At 37.5% G+C, this 27257-nt stretch overlaps 1 protein-coding gene across 11 annotated transcripts in view; it reads left to right on the plus strand.

Moving 5' to 3' along the window:
• CDC42BPB (CDC42 binding protein kinase beta) overlaps positions 1-27257 on the plus strand; it is a 91345-nt gene that overhangs the window by 48959 nt on the left and 15129 nt on the right. For 5 of the 11 annotated variants that reach the window (XR_011679102.1, XM_071426392.1, XM_071426391.1 and 2 more), the window contains exons 5-28: positions 151-299; positions 2231-2324; positions 3622-3822; positions 4708-4956; positions 5920-5999; positions 6975-7141; positions 7231-7350; positions 9177-9310; positions 10996-11238; positions 12789-12899; positions 13354-13598; positions 13781-13886; positions 14399-14523; positions 15266-15371; positions 16960-17108; positions 17741-17835; positions 17923-18002; positions 19437-19487; positions 20562-20651; positions 21089-21163; positions 21565-21670; positions 23984-24120; positions 24695-24834; positions 26382-26463. Coding sequence is in view for 10 of the 11 variants with exons in the window: in XM_071426392.1 (XP_071282493.1) it covers positions 151-299; positions 2231-2324; positions 3622-3822; positions 4708-4956; positions 5920-5999; positions 6975-7141; positions 7231-7350; positions 9177-9310; positions 10996-11238; positions 12789-12899; positions 13354-13598; positions 13781-13886; positions 14399-14523; positions 15266-15371; positions 16960-17108; positions 17741-17835; positions 17923-18002; positions 19437-19487; positions 20562-20651; positions 21089-21163; positions 21565-21670; positions 23984-24120; positions 24695-24834; positions 26382-26463 (3135 nt within the window). In the remaining variant the exon portion in view is untranslated. The remainder of the gene's footprint in view (positions 1-150; positions 300-2230; positions 2325-3621; positions 3823-4707; positions 4957-5919; positions 6000-6974; positions 7142-7230; positions 7351-9176; positions 9311-10995; positions 11239-12788; positions 12900-13353; positions 13599-13780; positions 13887-14398; positions 14524-15265; positions 15372-16959; positions 17109-17740; positions 17836-17922; positions 18003-19436; positions 19488-20561; positions 20652-21088; positions 21164-21564; positions 21671-23983; positions 24121-24694; positions 24835-26381; positions 26464-27257) is intronic. The other 6 variants (XM_071426395.1, XM_071426399.1, XM_071426398.1 and 3 more) reach the window with 3 other exon arrangements.

Below are 27257 nucleotides of genomic sequence, written 5' to 3' on the forward strand. Positions count from 1 at the left end.
TAAAACAAAGGACCACCAATTTTGACTGCTTTTCACAGGCACAGAAAAAATAGTGGAAGGGTTTTTTTCAGGGGCTAACTGATGAACTTTATTTTTTTTTTCTTGCCAGCTTTCTCTCAGTACTTTATTGCTTTATTTCTCTATTTTCAGTATCTAGTGATGGACTACTATGTTGGTGGTGACTTGCTGACACTTCTCAGTAAGTTTGAAGACAAGCTTCCTGAAGATATGGCTAGGTTCTACATTGGTGAAATGGTGCTTGCTATACATTCCATACATGAGCTGCATTATGTGCACAGGTAAAATACCTTCTCATTTGGCAAAATATACAGGTACAGTTATTTGAAGTTAATCCCAAATTTACTGCTATGTATACAAATGCACACAGTAGCCAAAAGCAAACTACTATAGATACATGTTTACTTTATGCTGTATAATAGCTGTATAAGCTACTTTATTTTAAATATCAAGTTTTGATGGATTGGTATCAGAAGCAGTGACATTTATCTGACTAACCTTTTAAAGTCTGTTCTATTTTTAATCAGGGCTCTTGACTTATTCTCAATTCACTTAATAAATATTTATCTGCCTTTGTCCAAGCAACCTAGAAGTTTGAAGCAGTTTGAAATGGTTTGAACTTTCTACAGAGGTGTAGACATTCTGCAAAATTTATGCACAGTAAGCCCATGATAACATCAGTGCATCTACTTACCTGAGATTATCCTCAAACAGGTTTTCTAATCAGGGGGCATATGCTGGTCTAATTGTTTTTGCACACAAGATGTGGATTCTGAATCACTGGCTACCATCAAGTAAACTTAGGTTGTGGTGGGTAGTAGCTGTACAGTTAAAGTTCAAAAAGCATAAGGGATTCTCAGTTATAATGCAAACTCTTCTGTTTGCATTTTGATTGCTGTTTTAAAAATTGAAAAGATGTTTAAACTCTCTAAAACTCTTGTGAGTGAATGTGGACAATATTTGGGGATTTTAAAATGTTACAGCCTCAGAGAAGTTCACTAGAGGCACCATTGCACCAATTTCCAAGGAAATTACTGAGCAGCTACATCTTTCCCAGGGCTGAATGCAGGTCTGTTGTGGCAATAGGAGTGTGTGGCTCTGTGGCCAAAACACGTGCTTTGAACAGGACGTGTGCCAGTGCCAAGAAATTACTGCTTGGCAACTGGAATGGATGAGGAGGAAGCATGATTGCTCTGGAGAGGGTTTCAAGGACCCTTTAAGGGCTTGTATGACCTGTTAGCTGCAGATAGGAGACAGTGGAGCTCAGAGAGGAGGCATTAAGCCTTTCTGAGCAGCAGTGCTGGTCCCTGAGGCAAGTGAGAGCTGCATGCCAAGCAGAGATTGGCTCCTGCTGCAAGTGCCACTGTGAGCAGTGTTCTTTAAAAAACAAACAAATCAGTGTATAGTTTTTATAGTACCCTGCAACTACTGAGCTTGACTTGTGGTTGTGGAATGTTGACAATATCTGGAACTGAAATGTATGGAATAAGTTTAACAATGCAGAATTACTAATTATTTTTTGGGGAAGCACAGTGACATAGTCCAATCTTCTCAGCACATATTTTTGTGTATTATTACAAGTAAATACACATTTGACATTTAAATTCATGTAGACAGGCATAGATTAGCATTTATTATTTTGTATTAATACTGCTAATGAGCAGCGGTATTACTGACATTTCAGTAATTAATTTCAGAGCATTAGCCCTTGGTTAAAAAAGGTTAATTCAAGTTTGTGTTGGAAAAATGTATCAAGTTGGCAGGCTTTTTACACATATGAGGACCCTTTGTTAAATCTGTCACAGTTTTTCTCACAAATGTCAAGTGTGAAATTGGAATTCAGCACCTTAAAACTCAGCGACTGTCAGCTTCCACATCTATGAAGCAAGGTGTATTAGAGCACCTTATTTTTGTTTACTCCTGGTAATTCTAGTCTCCTTCTCAAAGATTAAACTGAAGGTGTTGTGGAGTTTTTAAGTTTTTCAGCACATGTAGTAGCATTTGGGACTTCACATTTGAAAAGAAATGCAGATTTTAGGGTGCAACAGAACTGGTGGCTTTAAGGTTGGTTGGGGGGGAGAGAGTCATAAATAGTACCAAAAAGAGTTTACATCATTGGATAAGATTCTATGTTATTTTGATGCAAGATTAATCTCTACAAGCAGAGCTAATACTGTATGTGTAAATGCTTTCACTTCTATCTATATAACAGGGACATAAAGCCTGATAATGTTCTTTTGGACATGAATGGCCACATACGACTGGCAGACTTTGGGTCCTGTCTGAAAATGAGTGAAGATGGCACAGTATGTATGAAGCTCCATTTATTTGGATTGCTGATAGTGGGACCTTCTAAGTGAGTTGCTGGTTTTAAAGAGATTAGACATCATCAGGGATGTGACAGACTGTGAACTTTCTGACACACTAAAAATTGAGGCTGCAGTATAACTCAACATACTTAAATGAGTTTTTGAAGTCTTCATCTCCTTATTTTACAAGCTGCTAACTTTTCAAGTTATCCTTTGCTGTATTTTTCTGGTTTTCACTTTTTCTCCTCATGACCATTTGAGTCCAAGGGGGTAGCATGAGTCACCATCCCTGTAGGTATCAAAAAGATGTGGATGTGGTACTTGGGCACACAATTTAGGTGGACTTGCCAGTGCTCAGTTAACAGCTGAACCTAATGATCTTAAAGGTCTTTTCCAACCTAAATGATTGTCTTGAGTCTACAATTAATAAGAAGTTTGTTTTATATGCCTTTGACAAATGGAACAGCAACATGATGGTAATTGGCCATCTTGTGCAGCAGATTGGATTTACCTCTAAAAGCTGAATTGCTTGTGACAGGTTTTGTTTGTTTTGACTAATTTAGGGCATTTCCAGGGGTGCCAGTCCTGCCAAAGTATGGCATCGTTCACTGGTTTTGGCACAAACTCACATCTTGTTGATGTTCTTTAGTCATAAAATGTCTGTCAAAGCTTTACCATAAAAATGTAAATGAAAGAGCCATTAGAATTGAGAACATATTCCTAGAGATTAGTCTGCCCTGATGGTGAGGGCTTCCCTAGTACTTGTGCACAGAGTAATTTCTCCACCTTATTCCTGTAGTAAATCCAGTTGCACATTAGGCAAGAAACATTTGACTGATTTCTGACATATTAAACCTTACCCAGGAAATTTGTTCTATGATCTTCAAATGAAACTATAAAATTCAGGGGTAGGACCTGATCTCCCTACTTACTCATTTTTCATTTCAAGTTCTGGGCAGCAAGTTGCAGTTTCAAAATATAAACCAACACAAAGGAAAAATATATTTTGTCTTTCTGCTTTCACAGTATTATTTCGCTGTGATTATTTTGGGTTTCCACTCTGTTCAGAATAAAACATATCAAGTGATTTTATGTAGCAGTAGAATGGAACTTAATCTTTGCAGTCTTTGTTACTTTCTTAATATTTCCTTTGTTATGTTGCTGTGAATTTATGAATCTCTTCCTTTTCCAGAACCGTGTCGTGGTGTCTCTGTCAGAAATACTAGTGTTTGAGTAAAACAGTTGCTGAGAGAAACTGAAAACTTAAGAGAATTATGTTTGTCTTATTTTTAAGGTACAGTCATCAGTAGCAGTGGGTACTCCTGACTACATCTCTCCTGAGATACTGCAAGCAATGGAAGATGGAATGGGGAAATATGGGCCTGAGTGTGACTGGTGGTCACTGGGTGTCTGCATGTATGAAATGCTCTATGGTGAAACACCCTTCTATGCAGAGTCACTGGTGGAAACCTATGGGAAGATTATGAATCATGAAGTAAGAGCTGTATTAAATCTCTTGTGTTCTGAGTTTATGTTTACAGAGAAACTTATTACTTAAGGATATTGAAGTGATGGTAGTTGTTTGCTTTTTCACAGTGTTTTAGATTGATATGTAGGTTTGTTGGTTCAGGTTTTAGGAAGCTTGCTTCTCTGAAATTAAGAAATTTAATTATTTGACAAATTAAAATTTTTCTCTAAATGCTGATTTTCTTGTTGGAAATCTAAGCAGTCATCACAAATCAAAATTAAAATCTACTCCAGTTTCTTCAGTCTAGAGTAATTTCAGTTGTAAGTGGTAATTACAATTTTTAGATGTTATGTTTGTTTATGAATAGAAATATTTTCTAAATGTAGATTATATTTTGGTAAGAAATACAGGTATTTAACCTATATATTTGAAAAATACATTCTTAAATATGATAACATAAATAACTGACTAACATCATGGGGTTTTAAGGGTTGAAATTAATTTAATCTTGAGGAGTACATCTCCAGGAGATCAGTGGACCTCTGACTAAGAATACCAGTCTGTCTTTATTGTATGATCTTTAATATATCGTAGTGTGCAAAAATCCTGGTGTGTCTTAAAAAAATTTGCTTTTCCTAACTGTGTTATTGTAATCACAGATCAAACAGATCTGTTTTAAAGAAATTGAAAAATTATTTATTGTACTTGAAATCCAATCTAAAACAAAAAGTCTGTCATTGAATGTGTTGAATTGTACTCTGTCATTGCTCACTGTAACTAAAACAATATTTGACTAATAATTAACTATTAATTTCGTTTTATTGGTGTAGTTCAATGTTTTTTTTGAAACTACAATTGTAAGTTTTGGAATTAGTTCCTTCTCTAAAACTTTCTGTTTGTTTTGTTTTCTAGGAACGATTTCAGTTTCCATCCCATGTTACAGATGTATCTGAAGAAGCAAAAGATCTTATTCAGAGACTTATCTGCAGCAGAGAGCGTAGGCTGGGACAAAATGGAATAGAGGATTTTAAATCTCATGCATTTTTTGAGGGACTTAATTGGGACAACATCCGAAACCTAGAAGCACCTTACATTCCAGAAGTCAGCAGTCCTTCTGACACCTCAAACTTTGATGTAGATGATGATGTACTAAGAAATCCAGTGAGTCTTTGTTTTTAGATATTACTAATGGAAGTATGCATCCTTGCTGCACTGTAAGGTAGTAGTGAGAATTTACTTCAAAATAAAGAAAGAGATTAAAAATAAGTCACTCCAAAGGTGAAAAATTCAAGTTTTTAATCTCTTGGCATTTTGTGTTATCAGAAATCATGAGCTGCTTTTTTAAGTGGTAGCATTTGCCAGACTGTATTACTGTTACATGGTCAAAGTTAAAACATGTTTAGGTAGGGAAAAAAGCCTCTTAGTTGCCCTTTCAGTTTACCCTAACAGGGAGCCTGTATTTGGATTTATGCTTTTGCAAAGGTGAAAAAAAAAATAATCTGTCTTTACAAATGCACATGTATTCTCTGTGTAGCTTGCAAGCACAGCTGTCCAAGTGAAAGGACTCATCCTGCTATTTCTCCACTGACTTAAGAAGCAGGAGGCAGGTTCTTGGAGTAAGGGAACATTGGTGTTGCACACCCCATTTCTGTTTCTTCTAGTTTACAAATGGTTCAGGAGGAGTAGAGAGCTTTTGTGGTAATTTTTTCACCGGTTTGTATTCCAAGAAATTAGGAGCTTTTGGCACGTTTTTTGATTGCATGTCTGACAGTAACTAAAACACTAAGACTAACAGCATGCATTTTGGTGCCAGGTCACTTTTAATTAGGAACTTGAAATTTTGGGTTTCCTTTTACTGGCTGCATTGTGCTTTGAACTTGTTGAAATGCTGCCCTTTCAAGTGCCAGTTCAAGAGGCTCTGAAATTCAAGTTGTTCTATTAGGCGACCTGATCTGAAATAAAGCTTGTCCAGGGGCAGTGGAGCATAACTGCCAATTGTCACTTGGTGTATTAAGAAAAATCTTTCCATTAGCTGTCTCTCTTTTAGCTGTTGAGGCTCAATGAAATGCCTTTCACTCTGTATGGGTTCTCTCTTGGGTTTTCATGCACATTGTTTTCATGCAGGAAGTGGTGCCACCAAGTTCTCATACAGGCTTTTCTGGATTGCATTTGCCATTCGTTGGGTTTACATACACAACTGACAGGTAAGCAAAGGATATGTTTTATATAGGAAACTTGTTTCCCAAATGCAGCTAATTCCTGGGAATTCTCATTTTTATAAACATATAGAAAGGTTGATATCCATAGGTATACATGCAGCCCAAATTTTATTCCTTGTTTATTTTTTTTTCAAATGTCTGAGCATATTTTGATCCTGTTTGCCAAGATTAGGTGCTTTTTTATTTAATATTTTATGTATTTGAAATGAAAGAAAGTCAAGGGATTAGATGTGTCAATTGCAGTTCCTTCATTGAGAGGCTGAGAGCAAGTCTTGTCCACACTGGACATGTGCCAGGAACTGTTCAGGATTATCTCATTGCTCCACTGTCCTGCTGGGAGACCAAGTTAACATAGAGGGTTCTGAGCATGGACAAAGTGGCTCAATTTGCATGTCTTTGAATGGCCTCCATCTGACTTCAGAGATCTTCCAAACATATGCTTGTCTCTGATCTTAGAGTATTCTGACCTATTTGTTATTCCATTATTTCTCTTTGCTGGGATTTGTTACCCCATGAACCCAAAACATGTGTGTCATTCTTTTCACAATGAGATCATGTGAAACATTAACTTAAATCCATCTTTGCCATACTTTAAACTAAACTTTTGGGATTGTCCCTCAGCTATCTCAGTGCAGGTACACTTACCTGCTTCCATTTCTGCCAGGTACTTGTAACCTTTGGCATGGGAGAGTTAACATTTTCAGTCATTTAGGCAGTTTGTGAAGTCAAGGTATATCTTCATTGTTGAAGTTCTGCATGCAGGTATCTTAATTCTACAGCAGCATGCACAGTAGCTAGGGAGTAATAACTTTACCCTGAGAATTGTCTCTACAGTAACAATTACTGCACTAATTGTACTTGTAAATTTAAGATGCATATTTGGTGGAATCCCAGCATGTCCCAGCTATAGACTGCTGTGAGTATTTATTAAAATGTCCTAACTTATGTATTTCTTTTCAGCTCTTTATCTGATAGAGGCACTTTAAAGAGTGTGCTGCAGTCTGACACTGTAACCAAAGACACGGATGTACAGCGAGACTTAAAGAACACTTCACAAATAGAAGGCTATGAAAAGAAAATACGGAAATTAGAGCAAGAAAAGCAGGATTTGAACAGAAAACTGCAAGGTTGGTGGTTTATTTTTGTTTGGATTCTTAGTTCTGCTCATTGGAATATATTCTATTGAAAATCTTTTCCTTTCTGTTTGGATTTTAAGAATCTGCACAGACAGTGCAGAACCTCCAAGGTCCAGTGTGTGTTACAGCAAATACAAGCCGTGATAAGGAGATTAAAAAACTAAATGAAGAAATTGAACGGTTGAAGAACAAATTAACAGGTAAGCCTCTGGCATGGTAATTATAGTAATGCAATTTATTTTGCAATAAGTAGAATTAATGCTTTTCAGCTGTTTAAAAAACAAAGGGTGTTTTAAAGCCTTGTTCAATATTAAGAGGCATTTCAGTTTTTTCCAGATGAGTGCTTAACTAGTTCTTCCACTTGCTTGGCTTGATAACACATACTAGCATGGGAAGTCCAGAGTGTGATGAATTGTGTGGATGGATTTAATTAAATATTTTGTGTGATTTTTGTTTCCCTAAAAATCTCAGGAGATCCTGTTCTCTTACTCCTCCATTTGGGGAGGAGTGTTGTGTTGGAGAGGTTTTACTTGGAGGCAGGTGTAAGAGACAGGAGATAGAAGTCTGGTTGCTCTTTAGTAACATAAAGGAGTAGATGGGGGATGTGTAATAGTAGTTCACATTTAAATATTTCTGAGCTTCTGCTCCCTTTGTGTTTCTGTGTTTGGTGATGCATTAATTAGGAAGCACTGAGCGCTGCAGAAAAACAAATACTGGCATCTGTCCTGAGGGAAGACTGACTCATCCATATCACTGAAAATCTGTTGCTTGACAATGCTATTAGTTTATCCATGCAAACCTCCTGTTAGCACCTAATTTTTAAGTAGGAATCAGTGATAAACAAAGTGGTAGTTTTGAATCCTAATGACTTGGCTGAGAGTTTTATAGAGGCCTGTATAGTGTGAGTTCAGATGCTAAGTTGCTGATGCTGACTTTTTTAGAATATCTTTTCCTGATTTCGTTTGACAATATACCCTTTTTGTAGGTGTATGCACTGCAAAAATCAACTCTGTTCTCCTACACAGATTATCTTCCCCAAAAAAAGCTATTTTTGTGTATTCTGAAATTAGGTTTGAGTCACAATAGTTAGATTAATGTTCTGCTTTTGCAAAGGCTTCAGGTTTATCTAGTTCTTCTACCAATGATGTCCTGTTAAATATAAATTCTAACAGTATGTTCTTAAGAAGAAGTGGCATTGGTTCATGTAGGGTGGGAGGAAGTTTGTTCTGAAGTGAGGAAAGGAATAATACTTCAGGCATTATAACAGTGCTTGGGATCCTGAATACTTAGGTCCATTTTCCTGTTCTGCCATAGATACCAGTGGAACTTGAGTGAGACAGTTATCCCCTGTGAAATTTCTTATATATTTGTTTAGTATATTTGTTCTCAAATAGAGAATGGCAATTCATTTTCTTAGAATTGGTAAGACTGAGCAGGAGTATATAAAGGTGGCTGTGTTGGGTGTTTTGCACTTAAAACCAGTAATTTCAAAGCAGATTTGTTTATTTGTTTCTCACTTTGAAAGTAAAGTGAGAACAAGCTGCCAGGAGTATGGTCAGTCAGGTCTCCAGGTTACCTTGTGCAAGATGGTATTTCTTTCCCAAACTATTCATTAGTTCTTATCTAGAAAATAAATGGTCTTTGCTTGTCTTGCTGGATGCACTAATGACTGTTGCCTTTTTGTTGCCTAAGGAAAACTATTTAGGAAACACATTACTAGAACTGGAATTGGAACATTTCAAGTTTATTTTACAATTTTCTAGGGCTAGAAGTTGCATTCCTCAAAAACAAAACAAAGCCTTGTGCTAAGGCTTTTTCCCTTAGAGATCACAATCTTTGGGGCTGAGAAAAATAAAATTATTTTGAGGTATCAATATCCCAAAGTTACTTTAAACAGTCTAAAATGGCGGGAATAGGAAAGAAGTTGATTTTCCAAGCATAGTGATGCCAATTTGCACGAGTAATGTGGCTTGTGTTTTTGGTGTTAATCTGGGACCAGTTGCCTTTAATATGTATTTATCTACAGATATAAGTAAACTGGAAGCACAGCTTGCAGATGCAGTGGCTTTTCGACAAGAGCATGAAGACTCCATGCACAAGTTGAAAGGACTAGAAAAGCAGTGCAGAGTACTGAGGCAAGAAAAGGAGGACCTTCATAAGGTACTGATCCAAGGATAGATACTTTTTTTAATGGTTATGTAAAGTAGTTCTAGAACAGTTACGTTGTGATTGCAATTTTAGTGTTTTAAATGCTGCTTTTTAAAACGATGCAGAGATGTTAGGGAACCTGTTCAGCAGTACAGTAGCTTTCCAAAATATCACACTTTTATTTTTTGGAAGTTGATGGGCTTACTATTTCAAATGTGTTCTGCTAGATTAAACAAACACCTAAAGAATGGTTTTAATTAAGCTGTTTAATTATTCTTAACTGTTTGAGTGGAAGTCTGAGGCAATCAAGAGAGACTTCAGAGCCTTGGGATGACTTGTTAAGGGATCAGGAGCCACAAGTATTATTCTCCTCTATTCTTCCAGTTTCAGGGAATGATGAGGGAGGAAAACAGCCCCAGCAGATACCTGGCTGGTATCTCTGGCAGAATTAGGGGGTTTTGACTGTAGGTCAGTTCACATGACACCAGGGCCTGCTGGTGACATTTGGGGTACACCTGCCTATTTAGGGGAAAAGAATCTTTGCACAGAAGTTAGCAGAGCTCATTGAAAGAGCCCATTTACTCTTTCTTTATACCAAAAGGTTAATTATTGCTCAAGGTTAATGATGACTTCTATGTAATCATTGAGTTTATTTGCTGCTGTATAAATTATCTCTTTGTTTGCTTCCTGAAATTTAGCAGTATTTCATTTTTAAGTCAGCAACATATTTTGTAGTAAAGTAAATAGGGATTTGCATATACTACCTACCACTTTCAATAATAGTAAAAAAAGCTACCTATGTTGGAATAACTAGTTTTGCAAAAGTCTACCAGCCATATTGTTCCTGAGCATTCATATGGATCCAAAAGTAATGCATGGGCCAGAATTTTTGGGCTGTTTCTACACTAGAATTTAACAGTCTCTCTTCGGTCTGTTAACCAGTGGTAGGGATTATTTGCCAGCGTGTATAAGTAGCAGAGAAGGTGGTTCTTCTGGTCTGAGTACCTGCTTTTTAGGAATTTAATCTTCCTGTAATGCTCCTACTGATGGCAGAAATTTTTAGAATTCCCTTCCACAGTATACATTTATTTTGTTGTGTCATTCTGCTCTTTTTCTTATTTTTTCCTCCAACTCTCAAATGATTTTATGTCAAACATTCCATTTGTATTTTGATCCCATTAATTTTTGTGAACTACTTTCTGTAAAGAAAATAGTTTTTATACTTTCAGTTAAAGTATTAAGGGTTTCAAAATTTGTTTTAAGGAATTTTCCTCAGTTTTCTGAAAAATCTCACATTTGCTGGAGCCCCTCAGTGCTGGTACAATGTATTTGATGTTGCTCCTGATTTCCTGTCTTCTGAAGCATTCCTTTAAACAAGATTTCAAATGTGCAGGTACATGGTGGTAATGTAAAATCAAATTATTTGGAAGTGAGGTGACCTTGTGTGGTCACATTTATAAGAAAGACTTCTGGGATACCAAAGGTATCTTTGGAGCTGACACACTAGAAGCAGAGTAATGGCTGTCTTTGTATGTCACTGCAGCTGCCTAGCTAAACAATTGTGTAAATTGAGAATTAGAAATCTTTAGTAGTTACATGGGGTGGTCAAAACAATCTTATGTAGGTCCAGTTTCTTCTTGGAAAGAATATATGGAGTTCAAATTACTCTTTTTTTTTTTTTTTCTTTTTGAAACCAGCAACTTGTAGAAGCCTCAGAGAGATTAAAGATGCAGTCCAAAGAGCTGAGGGATGCCCACCAACAAAGGAAGCTGGCTGTGCAGGAGTTCTCTGAGCTCAGTGAGAGGATGGGGGACCTGCGCTCCCAAAAGCAGAAGCTGTCCCGGCAACTCCGCGACAAAGAGGAGGAGCTGGAAGTGAGCATGCAGAGAATCGACGCTCTGCGCCAGGACGTCCGAAAATCTGAGAAGCTGAGAAAAGAGGTAGCTTGATAAAACAGCTAGCACTCATGGGTTGCAGCTGCTGCTTACCCAGAATCTCCTGTGTGATTGTATGGAAAAATTGGGAGTGTCTTCTGGGAGTTCTTGTGGGGTTTTTATTTGCACTCAGACTGATTTGAATCTTGAGGAAAGTATTCTTGCTGTATGCCCAGTTTATTAGTGCTGGTGTTTGGATTCTTGTAGAGGCTTGACTCATAGTCAGCTTGAAACCTATAAAGCTCAGTGAATGTCTTCATGTGCTCTGAGGTTGGAGTATTCTGACTTCACTGTTTTTTTAACTGAATGTTTCTCTTGAGCTGAAATGAGGAATAGTGATACAAAACGAAATACGTGGTTTTCCTTCCTCTGTATTTAAGTCATTGTAAGAGTAATATCTTTAAGCAAGCTAATTTCCAATTAGTATTCTAGGCAATTTATAATTTTACATGAGATGAAGTGGATAGCCAGAAGAGAATATAAGAAAAATTTCTGTGGTTAATCTGGAGTGTTTTAATCACTGAAAAATCATAATGTTTTCTGCATGCTCTGGGTGAAAGAGAAGAGAAATTCAATAGCTCTATAGGCTAGGAAACTTCTGGCAAATTGAAGGGTAGTCTATGAAAATGTAGTAGATGATGAAGTTTCTAAAGCCTTTCTCCATGAACAAGATATGATAGTCAACTAGGAATTGATGAATTGGTGTGGCATCTCATCTCTACAGCAGAGTGCAGCAGGCATTCAAGTGTTGTGGCTAATGCAGTTAAATACTTTCATGCAGAGCTTTAAAAATCTCCTGTCTTTGTTCTTAAAAATTCCTCTGTACTCCGTTTCATAACAGTTGTATCAATCTTCTATTCAGTGCACAGTCTAGAAGTTCATTATCTTGTCCCACAGTTCTAAGTACAATCCTTTTAAAAACAGCTTTGCTAGTTTAATTTGAACATAGAAAAACAAATCTTACTTTTCCTGTCATGGTATGAAACTGTGCTGCTATTGCTTCAATTCCAGCAGTTGCCTTAGTTGCCACTAAATCTAAATTGTCTTTCTGATAAGCTTTCTGAAGTCAATAAATGGATGATCAAGCTTATTTTGTTCCATAATTGCAAAGTAAAAATATTCAGTGTTCATATTTAAAGTGTTTTGCAGTAATTTGGTTTAAAGGTTGATATTTTTAAGCTGCCTTACTTAGATACTGAGCCGTGGAGCTGACCTGTAAGTGTGGGAGACTTTTCTCTTTCTCAGCTGCAGTGTCTTTTTAGTGCCATTTCCTTCTCTTTTCTGTAATAGAAGCTGTGCAGTTATCCCTGAATGAGCTTGATGTGGTTCACATCAGTACAAAGAGTCATAAAATAATAGTTCTCTGCATGTGACAGATGGATGCCTGAATCACTGAAGGCAAAACAATTATCATGACATTCTGAGATGGTTGTTATAGTGGTGTAACTTAAAATAGAAATAAGTAAAACTTGCTGCTAGGCCGTATGGAGGAAAGGAAATGAATGATCCAGATAGTGTTATCTTGTGTTGAAATGACCTAAAATGACTCTTCACAGCTGGAAGCCCAACTTGAAGAAGTCGTAGCAGAAGCATCAAAAGAACGCAAGCTCCGTGAGCACAGTGAAGTTTTCTCCAAACAACTGGAAAATGAACTGGAAGCTCTAAAGGTTACATGGTTTTTGACAAATATTTACTCATGGCCTAGAAGCTTCAATAGTTTGGCTTACTCAACTGTTAATACCAGTGGGAGACTTAAAAACTGCAGCACTACTAGAAATCTGACCTAACCCATGCAGATTTATTTGCCTTTTTTTGCTTGAAAGCCTTTAATTTCTGGGTACTAATGTCTTGAAAATGATCAGTTTATATAATTTCTAAGCAGTTAGTAAAGCAATGTGATCCAAATTTGTTACCTCTACAAGCCATTTCAACCCCTTATTTGGGTCATGTAAGCAGAGCAGTCATTTATAATGCTTGGGGACAGGCACCTTTTAAATCACTTGGTGCCCAAATAAATATTTTTCCAAAATGCCACGAACTGGACAATTCTGACTTTTAAGAATATACTCAAAATATAAAGATCATAGCTTCTCCCTAATGGCTTCTCCTCTTGTTTTGCAGTTGAAGCAGGGAGGCCGGGCAGCTGGTGCCACACTGGAACATCAGCAGGAGCTTTCCAAAGTTAAGTCTGAGCTGGAAAAGAAAATCTTATTTTATGAAGAGGAGTTGGTCCGACGAGAAGCATCACATGTTTTGGAAGTAAAAAATGTGAAAAAGGAAGTACATGATTCAGAGAGCCATCAGCTTGCACTCCAGAAAGAGATCATGATATTAAAGGATAAATTAGAGAAAACAAAGCGAGAGAGGTAAGCTTTTGGGCATGCTCCCCTCACTATGGATTTCTTTTTGTTGTGTGTATGTATTGCAATGCATGGGTGCCTGTGCAGGCTGCTGTTTCACCCTAACTCTCTTTATTCCTTTTTGAAAATCCTAGTCTACAGGTTCAGCAATGTGACAGTGTGTTTCTATTTCTTGCCCTTCTCTTTAGGCACAGTGAAATGGAGGAAGCAGTAGGAACAATGAAGGAGAAATATGAGCGTGAAAGATCTATGCTCTTGGAAGATAACAAAAAACTAACAACAGAAAATGAGAGGGTAATTATTTCAGGAAGCATATAATTCTTACTTCATTAGTCTCTGATGTTGAAGTAGTCTACTCACTGTTCAGAGCAGGATCTGTGAGTATTCAGGCACTATCTGAATTTTAAAAACTTCATTTTTGCCATATAAATATTAAGATTTGGCTACGTAGTAACTTTAGCATCTTGCTACTCTGCTCTTTGGGGGATTGATTCCCACAATTAAGAGGACACCACCTTGCTGATTCCTCATGAAGGCTGCAAAGAGGGGGAATCATTGACACACAGTGCCTGCCTTCCTGGTGGTTTACAGTTAAACCTTGTTTCTCTCTGACCTCTACACTTGCTTTTTTGTTTTCCTTTGTTTTAAATTATTTTATGTGAACTGATAGTTTCACAAAAAGGAAGCCCATCCAGATAGCCTGGGGTGGTCTTGTTTGTTCAGATTCTAAAGGTTTATAGGCATACACATATATAAAAAGCCTTAAACTGACCTAAGTCACAAGTGAAATGAATCTCTTGTTTCAGCTCTGCTCCTTCGTGGACAAGCTAACAGCACAGAACAGACAGCTGGAAGATGAGCTCCAAGATCTAGCAGCAAAGAAGGAGTCTGTTGCTCACTGGGAAGCTCAGATTGCAGAAATCATTCAATGGTATGTGCTGGTTAGAAATCCAGACATAGCCACTTTCAACTTCTGAAAAACTGCTTGGATTTTTAAATTTTTTTAAACATATAACTAGGCCTTGTCTGTGTCTGAGACCAGCAAAAGCATGGTACTTCTGAGTGCTGATTTTGTTAAAATTGCCAGATGCCACTGAAACAAGTACAAAGCAGAGTCAGGGTGTCAACTTTCTTCAGTCTCTACAATGATTGTTAAATAATCCAGTTTGAAATATTTTGATAAATCCATTCAGGAAGGTGGTGAAGATTTAAAAGGTCAGTGTTAACATATAGAACCTCACTAGCTGTATTAGAGCACTTAGTACTTCCAGTCTTCTTCTCTATATAATTCACTGTTCTAGCAAGCTGTGTGCAAGAATTCCAGTGTGCAAAACAAAAAGGACTGGAAGGTAGCCCTTACAAAAATTGAGAATGTAATAGGCAGATAATTTTCATATAACAGCAAATCTCTGCAGAACTCTTGCTAATGGAAAAAGGGAGGTTTCAGTTTCCCTAGCAACTGCCACAATCAAGAAAATCAGATAAAAGAAAAATTTAAGGCAGGCAATCTGGGATGTATTCAGTTTTCTGTTGCTGGGAGAGTTTTCCCTGCTCTGTTCATTCCTGTTATGTCCCTAAACCCAGCACAGACACTCTGATAATTTGGTGGTACAGTATTTGGTGCTGTGAGCCATGAAACTGCTAAGTTATGGGTTTTTGTAATTGCACAACAGGGTAAGTGATGAGAAGGATGCTCGTGGCTATCTCCAAGCATTAGCTTCCAAGATGACAGAAGAACTGGAATCGCTGAGAAGTTCCAGTCTGGGGTCACGAACACTGGTAAGGAAAAAAGAAATATTCAGGATGTTCTGGGCCTGTCTGAGAAGCTACATTTTTGTACCTAAAGATAATTAATCCTCTGCTCTGCTTTATAGTTTTTAGCTACTGCTTGCAAAGCCAACTAGGTAATCTGATGAGAATTTGGTCATTACAGGGGGCAGTTGTTTCATACTAATATCTGCCATCACAGATATTATACACTACAGAGGAGAAAAGAAACAATAACTTAAACCTTCAAAGGGGAGTACATAAATATACCTTACCATGTTATGCACAGTTGAATAATTGCTGTTACAGTGAGACAACAAAGTAAATTTTCTTCTGTGAAAAAATACTGTCTGGCTTATACCAATAGAAACTAGGGACACACAGAGAATTTGGCTTTATTTACATGCAGAACAATGAGACCTTTGTGCCATAATTTTCCCATACAGTAGTAACATGAATTCCCCAAAATTTAATAGAAGAGCTCTCATGAAGGAGTATGGTTTCAAAGAGAAAAACACTTGGATAAGGAAAGGAAGAGCCATTTGCAGCTTGGCATGGGAGCCCACATCCCCACTAATGCCAATCACCAGTCTGCCATCCAGAATCCATCTGCTGCTGGTTTATGCTCATGAAAAATTACTCACCCCTTCCAAACATATGAATATGAGAGAATAAGAGAAAGTTTTATTTCTGTGAGCTGACATTTGTTTGCATCATCAGGAGACTTTATTATAATATGGAGAGGTTTAACAGGAAGAAAGATTGGATCAAATGCAGTTTGCATTTTTATCTTAGCTTCTGCCTGAATAAAGAACACTGTCTATTCTTTATACTATAACTAAGGCAGTTACTTCTCAACATAAAAAGTGCTTCTCAATTTTCATGACTATTATTTACAGGTTCATCCATGACTAGAGAGGTATTCATTTGGGAATTTCAGAAACATAGTCCACACTGAAAAATGTCTAGAAAAGCTCAGAATATTGGCTTTTGGGGTAGTAGGGAGGAATTGCATGGTGTATGCTGGAGTATAGCATATGTTGTATGTATGTAGCATATGTTAGATGTATAGTAGCATATATAGTATATGCTACTTAGCAAGCATAAGACTTGCTTAGGCAAATGTTCCAGGTATCTTGGGCATCTCAAGACCCAAGATTCTTTCTTCCTTTTTTTCTTCTCATGGTTTTACTACTCTTGGTATGTTTTATGTTAGTATGTTTTACATTAAATGTTGATATTTATCTCATCTTTGAAAGTCCATTATATCACTGTGCAAGTTTTGCACTCAGTTCTAGATTGGACAGTGAAAACTAGTCATTTCCAGTGGCTTCTGTTTGACTTCCATGCTCAGTGATCCAGCATTTTGGTTTCCACCATATTGTGTTAATGGTGTAACCAATAATAAAATTGCTCATTACTTCATTTTTGTGTCATGAACACTGACTATTGACTAATTTTCATGCAGCAGGTAGGCTGTCCATAAAAAGAGCATTAAAAGAGCATTCTCTGAACCAGTGTGAAAGCTAATTTATGTCTTTGGGAAGAACAGAAATATCCTTAGACAGTTGTAGTAATACTCAGTAATTTACTGCAACAGGATCCCCTTTGGAAGGTGCGCCGCAGTCAGAAGCTGGACATGTCAGCAAGGCTGGAGTTACAGTCAGCCCTTGATGCAGAAATTCGTGCCAAACAACTGGTTCAAGAGGAGCTACGGAAAGTTAAAGATGCAAACATATCTTTGGAAAGGTAATGAGGGTTTTGGTTCTGTTTGGGGATTAATGTGCTGATCTAAACTGCTGATTAGAATAGCAGCAACTTCCTTAAAAAGGCTCCTTGTGCCTGGATATTGGACTCTGTCAGAAGGATCCCATTCTATAGAATATGTATATTTATTACATAGTCAAATGAGGACTGTAAAAATTCCTTCAAGTAAACACTTGACTGCTCTAATAAGTTAAAATCTTGGGCATCTGAGAAAGAAAAAAGGTGTAAGAGCAAATTCAAAACAAATTCACTACCATTTCTTTGACTAACTGGAGAGTTAGACATGTTCTTGGGAATTAAAAGTACTCTTAGAATAATTTTGTTTGGCAGATACTTGCAGGGATAGCTGACGTCTTAAGTTTTAAATATCTAGTCAAGTAATGAGGTGTCTGTTCAGGGGAAAAGTAAAATTAATCATCCTTAAAAAAAAATCACTTAAAAAACCCCAATGCCCCTCAAAAAACCCCAACATAACCCCCCAAAAATAACAAACAAACAAAAAGGCTTTTTCTGAAAGTCTGAGATGTAGGACCAGAAATTAACAACCTTGTGTACTGGCATTCCTGCCTTTGAGACATTTCAGATTACATTTTGATCATATTTTTTTACTTTAGTAAATTAAAGGAATCAGAAGCAAAAAATAGAGAACTGTTGGAAGAGGTGGAAGGTTTGAAGAAAAAACTGGAAGAAAAATACAGAACAGATTCAGGTAATTAAATTTACTGTGTTCTAACAGAGTTCTAACACAACCTGTGATGTTGCCTTTTAGCTAAGCCTGTTCTGCTTTTGGTTTTAGGTCTCAAACTTCCAGACTTTCAAGATTCCATTTTTGACTATTTCAACACCTCTCCTCTTGCACGTGATTTGACTTTCAGAGTGAGTTATTGCATAAAATAACTACAAAACGAGATAACAGAATTATATTTTTAATATGTAAAAATATCTCTTAGGCACTGTATGGCAGATTGGTATCTTGCATATTAGCCAAATCAGCGTGGCACAGAATTGGATGCCCAGTAGTTCTCAGTTTGCTTGGCATTTTGTAGAGAAGCTGGCACCTCTGGGAAATATTCTCAGAAGTTCACTTTAATTATTTCTCATTCTAGCGTCTTTGTTTAGGTTAATCTCAAACATTTGCTAGATGAAATATATTCAGAGTTTTTTTGGAAATGCTGGCACACCCTGTTACAAATAAGGAATTAAGTGCTTTGCAGTTGGAAGATGCTGATTATTACAAGGAAAAGTTTTCACACAGTTCAAGGAGTGCTTAAACAGATCTGTAAAATTGTTGGCTCCAGATCTTAATGGAGTGGTTAGAGGAGAAGGAGCTGGGAAGAGAATCAGAGGACCCACAGATGTTGGTATAATAATTTTATCATGACACACCCTGTGATCCTTAGAAAACAAATCATTCAAATCACAGCTCCAAGTAGGCGTTTCACTTTAAATGATTTGTGCATTCCCCCAGGAAGCAGCTGTTAAATGCAACATTGAATCACATTTCCTTACTTCATGAACTCTTGATCCTTGAAGATTTTTCTGGGTTTTTTTTTAAATTTTGTTTTGCAAAGCATAGACAGTTTAGGATAAAACCAAGGGCTTGAACTGAAACAGTCTGTTGATGAAGTGGAGTTAAAGGGGCTCAGGTTAAAACCTCATCAGTCTGGTTAGATTTTCTATCTGAGATGTCTACTCTCTCTTTTTTCTTTTTCTTTTTTTTTTTTTTATTGTCACTGTTGCTAAAAAGAAAAAAGCCTTTGGACATGCTGTGATATTTTCATACAGTTTGTATATTTGCTGTTCCCAGTCACAAAATATCTATGCTGCCTTTCTGTTGAAGCAGGAGGATGTGCTCTATGGGTGGCAAGGAGGGAAGAGAGAGAAGCATGATTCATGCTACTTTCTCAGTACTAGCTTTACCTACTGACCTTGATATTTTAAAACATTGTTTTAAAAAGGACCAGATAGATGTAAAACAGAAACATGTAAAATATCAAGCCCATAACTAAATAAGGTTCCATTTGATGGATCCTGAAATAAATACATATTCTCAATGGAAATGCAGGTGGCATTTTCTGATGAATTACATTAAAATTGCTGATACCGTGCTTAATAACTTACATTAACTTTTTTTTTTTTCACATGTACTTATAAAGATATTTTGTATCATCTGCTTTGGGGTTAATTTAGTTTGAATGAGTTTCATTGGCCATATAAAATTTTATTTAGCTAGTCAACTAATATTCTATCTGAAGTTTTCCTGTGGGTGATAAGCAATCGTTTTTATCCCTCATATCTGTTACAACAAAGGATTCTGTTTCTTCTTCGTCTACATCTTCTCTGCTAGCCTTTTGGGAAGAAGTAAGTTTTTGCTAGTAGTTTTGTGTCCTTATTTTGTTGTGACCTGTCTTAGTAAGAATGGCCCTCTAAAACTAGATATTTTGCTTCCTTAATTTCTCTGTAACTTAATCCACTAAACCTCTTTGAGGCTTACTGTTTTATAGTTTGACTATATAGCTAAAGCTGAATCACACAGTATTTTGAAATTATTCATATTACATAATCATGCAATTTGATCTTAAATGGCCCAGCCCTTCCAATCAATTTGGAACAAAACAAAAATAACAAGTATCTGAACAAATTGAGTGAGCTAACTGGAGATGTCTTCCTGTCTAAACTGGCTGGGAAGTGAGTGATTCATTACTTGTTGCCTTTAGTGCTAATTACATCATTGATGTGAAGTCTAATCTCATGTTTGTTAATCACAGTTTTCATGATGTCCTGAAAGTACAGTAATACAGAATCCTACTTCCACACCCAGCTGCTTTAGCTCTGCAATTGTAGCATACTTCCCCCTTGTGCTGGCAATTAGTAGTTGCTAATTTAAGTGTGAAATTAATAGATAGCTTGTAATGGATGCTAGCTTTAAATGTTAGTGAAATATAAGACACTGTGATTAATTAGACATGATTCTTTTAATGACAGAGGCCAATCATTCTTAAACAATTTTTTAAAAGATTGAGTTTTACTACTTTAAGATTTTTTTCTTGTGGCAGACTTGCTGGCTTCTGTATATTAGAAAAATCCTAGTGTAGTAAGCTACCATGAGAAATCAGCTATTTTAGGGATGATTGCCAAGCTACTCAAACATCATTCCATACCTGCAAGCAAGAGATTAGACACAGCCTTGCTGGGAGAATGCAGCTGTTAGAGCATTTATGCTGTCTACTATGAGATTTTGCATTTCAGTACTTCCAGCTTTTCCATCGGGTGTCAGGGTTTGTTTTGAGGAAAGATCTTTTTTCAGAGTGGATGTTAAATGTATGTGTACTTCATATAGAAATCAGCACCGGGTCTTGTTTCCATTTTGTTGACACAAGGACACTTCATCAGATATGTGGTATCTAATCTAACATGTTTGCTGTCCTTTTGCAGACCAGCTCTATTAGTGAGCAGGAAATGCAGGGTCCCAAGTCAGAGGTTTCACCATCTACTTCAGTTGTAACTGCAGAGCAGCAACAAGAAGTAAGAGACCCGTTATTTTACCCTGAAGAGTAATTCACCACAAAGTCTCTCTGTCTTGTTCATGATAAATACATACTGCAGCATTCATTATGAAGAAGCAGGATTGAATGCTGCATATTTGCAATGTCTCAGTGTTAATTGCACCTGCTTTGAGGACAGTTGCAAATGAAACCTTTTTGCTGGCTTTGTGTATGTTGATGTACCTCATTTCCATGTTTTCTGTATTGCTGCTTGTTTGTTAGTGTGCAGGCTTTCCTGTGAGTGCTTTAAAACACAATCTGTTTCTATTAAATCAGAATGGCAATGTTTACAATGATTAAATTTTTGATAATTTTCAAAAAAGGAAAAAAAAATCAGAACAATAAGCTTTGCCGCCCCAATCTTAAAACAAATTCTTGCAGCCTTATTTTGCTCAATTACAGTTTCTTGTGATTCAGGAACCAATTCGGCTTCAGAGGATGCCTGCTGCTCCTTCCCCCACCATTCAGTCCATTTCTCTAGCTGTACCAAAGGTAGGGGGACTGTGCTAACCTTATTCTAAAGAAAAAAGGAAAAAAAAATATCATTTATAAATGAGCCCTCTGTGTTTTCTTGTCCTGTTTGGGTTTGTCATGTTTGTGTTTTTGTTAGGTCTGTGTTTTTAATCAAATGCTTCCACATGTACATCAGTGGGTTTTGTTTTGTTGGAGGGGATGACAAAACATGGTTGTAGTTTTGGGTCTGACTGTCTTTTGGAGTTGGAAATAAAACTGTTACTGTTGTCCTGCAGCACCTGCTACAAGATGTACTTACATAAAAAAAGCCTAGGCTTCATAATGTACACACCGATACACTGGAGGGTGGTGGAGGGAGGTGCTTGCATTACTCAAGTCCAGAAAATGAAGTTATTTTTTATCCTGAATGTATCTTTCAGCCTAAAGCTCACCAGCTCAATATCAAGTCGTTCACCAGCCCCACTCAGTGTAGTCATTGCACTTCTCTCATGGTGGGATTAGTTCGACAAGGTTATGCCTGTGACGGTGAGTTGGTGAAACTTTCTGTAAATTTTCAGCAAGCCCCTCACAAAAGCATCCCAATGTATTTTAAGACAACCATTTCTTTGGGGAGGGAATGAAAGAGAGGGGTGGCTGCCACTGGATGATTTTCCTTTCCGTTGCATCACAGCATATTCCTGAAGTCTCTTTAGAAGAATGATGATGTATGATGAAGTGTGGTTTCCTTGCATATTGTATAATATTAATTAATTCTATTACCATTAGTGCAGGGGAGAGAGTAGGGAAGACAGGTCTGGTTTCTTTTGTTGTACTAGAGAAAACTGCAGTAATTATCTGGTGACATAAATCTGATTATGTCTATGCTATTCTGGTCATAAACCCTATATGTTAGGAGGACTGTTTGCTCTATTATTTGGCTTGTAGCCTGTCTTGCTGTCCATTAGTTTTATTTAAAATGCTTTCTCTGATGCATGCATCACTACTGAATTCCATGTTCAAGTATATGGAGGTATTTTCATTTGAAAATACTTTCTGTATATTGATTAGACACATGAACTCAGTTAAATAGGCCATAAATCCATGTAGTATACATACTACAGTATAAATAACTTTATTTCTGTGCCCAGCTTAGTTCTTGCTAGTGGCAGCCTCTCCACTGACACCCTCAGTATCGCATGTAGATTGTCTCATCTGCCCTTCAGGGCTTTTTTCCTGGCAGATCTTCTGGTGGCAGCTCTTCCCCAGGAGAGCCTATCACTCTGCCAGCACTTGCCCTGGGGCTGCCTTTTGTCTCCTGTTGCTGACAGTTCTGAGCTCTTGTTTTGCATCTCTTCTTGCAAGCTTGAAACTGTCTTTTTCCTTTAGTGCAGCTAGGAGCTTCACTCTTCTTTTGTCTTGTGTATTTTGATTAAGCTCTGCATCTTTAGTTTTCCTTTTTGCCTAATCTACAGCAGTTCTTGATTGCTACAGAAAAAACTAAAATCACATTGATATAAAAATAGAGATGATTCCAGTAGAACAAAACTTTGCCAAATGTTCCCCTCTCAATCACTTGCATTTCCCAATTCCTCCTCTTTCTAATCCTGGAGACTGTGGATACAGCTACACTTACAGAAGACTGGAATTTACTCTATCCTGTGGATTTTCCCTATTCTGTAACTGGTGTACCTTGATATCCACAGTCCCAGATAATCATGCTGCCTCCTGAAAGAGCTGAATTTCTTACCTGATCTTGAGGAGCACCTACAGTTCTTTGTGGGTATGACTGTTTGGTATCCCCTGCCCTGCTGGGAGCAGACAGTAGCTCAAAGAACAAGCCAGGCAACCTGATCTGGGCTGCCCCCTCTGCTGTCTCCTCCCTCAGGCATCATGAGGAGGAGCAGGCTGTTTCCAGGTTTTTTGGAATCCTTTGAAACTTCATAATTACAGAACAAGATGTACCTAGGATATCTGCCAGATTCCCACTTCTGAGAATATGGTTAGGAGGAAGCACAGGACAGCTCAGAGTGTTCGTGCCCCTCTCTTCCTGCCTTCCCAAGCCTCCTGGTAGAAGCAGGGTAGCTGGGACAAACAAAGCAAAATCTCAGTGCAAGGATCTCACCCCTAAGCTGTGGGTCAGATGATATAACACATGAACTCATTCTACAGTTCTTTTAGTCTTTATGAGGTTTTTCTGTGTACTTCTGTGTGAAGTGCTCTGTAGACAAGACCTAGAGACCTTTGTCCCTTGCTGGTGCAGCACAAAGTGGTGCAAATGGTAAGAAAGCATTCAATGCTCCCTATTTGAACTTACTGGAACTCTGGGCAATAGGCATATATGGCTCTTTCATCATACAGTATTTCAGTCCTTGTCCCTGGTTTCTACTTTATTTATGCTTTATTTATGTCTATAGCTTGTGTTTAATATTTTAACCCTTTCTGGTTTTGGTCAGTTTAGTTTAATTTGTCTTTGCAGTGTTCTTGCGTACTTGGATCAAATTAAACACCTATTAGCACTACCCTAATTTTTATTCCTTCTTTATTAATACTGTTTCTCTTCTGTAACTGGATTAGTTGGTGCTTAACACCAGCAAGGCTGCCCACCTCATTTTCCTTTAAATGTTGACTCAGTTCCTGCCCTTTGTGAATATAATAGGCTAAAAAGAGGAAGTGAAAGCACTTTGGAGAGTCTCATACAATATCTAGGTGTGTTCACTTCTTCAGCATAGTGAGCTATTGCAATATTTGACTGCCAGTTTCAGTGCGATTAATTAATTTGCTGAGCGTAGACTATTTTAATCACCTGTTATGATTGACTCATACACACATTTCACTGTGAATTTTCTCTTTTGTACTTAGTGTGTTCATTTGCATGCCATGTTTCCTGCAAGGATAGTGCACCTCAGGTCTGCCCTATACCCGCCGAGCAAGCCAAAAGGCCTCTTGGAGTAGATGTGCAAAGAGGAATAGGAACAGCCTACAAAGGTTATGTCAAGGTAACAGTCCTTTCTTCTTGGACAAGAGAAGGATACTTAACTTCACTTACAGCTCTACAGCTTGGAACCTCTATGTTTAAACACATCTCCTAAATATTGCTAAAGCCTTAAGGCTTTGTGTGCCATCTGTGTAACTTATTTAACCTCCATTGCTTTAGATGTGGGAGAAACGCTAGGTTTTACTGCAAGAGCTGAAGGTCAGTAGATTAGTAGCTACAATGTTCATAAGCAGCAGGGGGGAAAAAAAGGAATGGTTTAAGAAAGAATTTCTGTCATTTTTAATGTAAGCATAAAAAAAAAGTTAAACTGTCCCACCATTTCGGCATTGGTGGAATATCCAAACTTCATATCTTTATACAAGTCTTCATATATTTTTAAGCTGTAAAAAGGGATGGTTGAACTTAAAAGAGGAAAAATGATTGCTTGATTGCTTGGTATTTTTTATCCTGTTTTGAAGGACAAGTAGAATGTGTTCTAATTCCATTGATCTAAGTATAAGCTTTTCTGAACGTCCTGCTTTCTGTGTCTTCTGCATGTGTTTACACATAATAAGCAATCAGTTATTTACCTGCAGGTCCCAAAGCCCACAGGAGTTAAGAAAGGGTGGCAGAGGGCTTATGCAGTTGTCTGTGACTGTAAACTGTTCTTATATGATGTGCCTGAAGGAAAATCCACCCAGCCTGGAGTTGTGGCAAGTCAAGTCTTGGATCTCAGGTTTGTATTGTTACAGCAGAGTAGAAATCCTCTCTACTGTTTCCTTAACAGGAGTGTTTATTCCTAGTACACAAGAAATTAGAAGATTTTGAGAGCTGTGGCCTAAGAAGATTCGTGTATTGTGTACCTAAACTGCAGCTGAGTTTAGGCTGATCAAGTTGGCTCAACAAGAAATTACTTAAGTGACTTTGCAGTCACTCACAGTGCAGTCACCAGTATTCACAGTATTGGCATGCTTCTTCCTAGAATTCCATTTGCACCTGTAAAAAGCAAGTGTATATTGGTAGATTGCTTTTCCCATGCACTCTGACCTCAACATTGAGTCACAGATCATCCCATAGCCAATAAGTATTCAGGAATGTTAGAAAAATTGAAGTAGTCTGCAGAAAAGCATCAACTAATTTCCACTGCAAATGGCTCTGACCCTGCCTTTTAACAGGAGTTATTACTTCAAGGGGAACCATCTGAACCAGTGAACACTGTCTGCCAATTATTTGAGACTTAAGTTGATCAGAGTAACCAAGGAAGTTCTTTTATTTCAATTTTTGGAAATATTAAGAAAGTATAATACCTTTTAATGTTACATCACCTTTGTACCTGTGTTGAATATAAAGTTTGCATTCACAAGCACGTTGATTTCTATTTCTTCCAGACAGCAGTATGGTGGGGTTACAGCAGTAGGGCTGTGCTGGGAGCTGTCAGTGTCAGCTCTCTGACATGCTGGCAGTGGGAGCAGGAACGTGGAAGTATTGCAAATAGCAGCATTCCCATCAGTACATTGCTTGAAGCAACTCAGCCAGATACCATATACCAACTGTGCCATGCTTTATCTACTTGTTGTAGCTGCCCCTTTGAGGCTGTCATCTGAGGGTTCTCAGATGTTTTTAATAGATGTTAACCACCACAGCTATGAATTCTAGCATGGGCAAGTTTCAGACATTAGTGTCATCTTTGCACTAAAATTGGCAATTATGGTGATCAACTTGGTCAAATTCAGTTTGAAAAGGCTAGTGCAGACAAGCCCTCTGGGGTGGAGCACTCTAAAATGCAAAAGTTGTTCTGATGTCTGTTTATTTTACTGTAATAGAGAATAAAATCTAGCTGTTTTGAAAACCCTTATTTGAAACCCACAAACTATAATTATGTTGCCAAGAGCTTTTTATGTGATTTTTCTTTTTTTCCAAAGGCCCCTCTCTTGCTACACATTGAGGTATGAATTATTCATTTCTAATGTGTCTGCTGGGCTGGAAGAGCAATATTCTTGCTTCTAATTGTAGAATAGGTGTGGTTGGGACACCAAAACTACACAAAGCCACCCTGCTTAGCTTCAGGTGGACTGAGGTACACGTACCAGATGCTGTAGAGACATAACTGAGGCTTGGGAGCTGTTTGGGTCAAGGATGGTTAGAGCATAACAAAGCAGTTGTGACCTCTGTGCGGTGTTAGGAGATTGCAGCCTATTGAAACAGTGGTGATACCAGCTAGATTTTGTTGAATAATCTGTGTGTGTGCTTGTGTGTGATGCTCTTGTTCTCTTTTCTCACTAGAGATGAAGATTTTTGTGTGAGCTCTGTCCTAGCATCAGATGTAATACACGCAACCCGGAAAGACATCCCGTGTATATTCAGGGTATGGCTGTGCACTGACTCCTACAGAAAATACCTGTTCAATACCACTGGTTTGTTTTGATAGTGGCAAATGCTGTCCAGATCTAACATTGATTAGGTTATGTAGAAGTATAAGAATTTACAAGGGCTGCTGACATATGTACAAGAACAATATGGTGCTCCTCTTAGAACTGAACTGTAAAGAACAAAGTGTTTTATTTGGGGGACCCCCGTGGCAGGAAGGAATGGTGAATCTGACTCCATGTTTTTATTATTTATTATAATAAATAATAAAATTTATTATAATTTATTATTTAAGATGCTAATTTATTATTTTAAGATGCTATGTTATATTAAAGAATACTATACTAAACTGTACTAAAGAATAGAGAAAGGATACTTACACAATGCTGAAAAGATAATAATGAAAACTCTCTCCAGACTCTCTCCAGAGTCCCGACACAGCTTGGCACTGATTGGCCAATGAGTGAAAACACTCACACCAGAAACCAAAGAAACAATCACCTGTTGGATAAACAATCTTCAAACACATTCCACATAAGCAAAACAGGGGAGAAACAAATGAGATAATTGTTGTTTTCATTTTCTCTGAGGCTTCTCAGCTTCCCAGGAGAAAAATCCTGGGCAAAGGGATTTTTCAGAAAATATGAATGTGACAACAAAGTTCTCCTTCTTTAGCTGCTTCATTGTATATAAAGTTTGTCACTTTTTTTATTTTCTTGAGTATAATTCAGTATATTTTCTCTCTTTTTCCATTGGTATTACCAGATTCTGTTTTTTCTTGCTTTAGGAACC

This window comes from Agelaius tricolor, unplaced genomic scaffold (assembly GCF_023055355.1).
Source record: "Agelaius tricolor isolate 1412-34295 unplaced genomic scaffold, bAgeTri1.0.p SCAF_5, whole genome shotgun sequence".
Lineage (NCBI taxonomy): Eukaryota > Metazoa > Chordata > Aves > Passeriformes > Icteridae > Agelaius > Agelaius tricolor.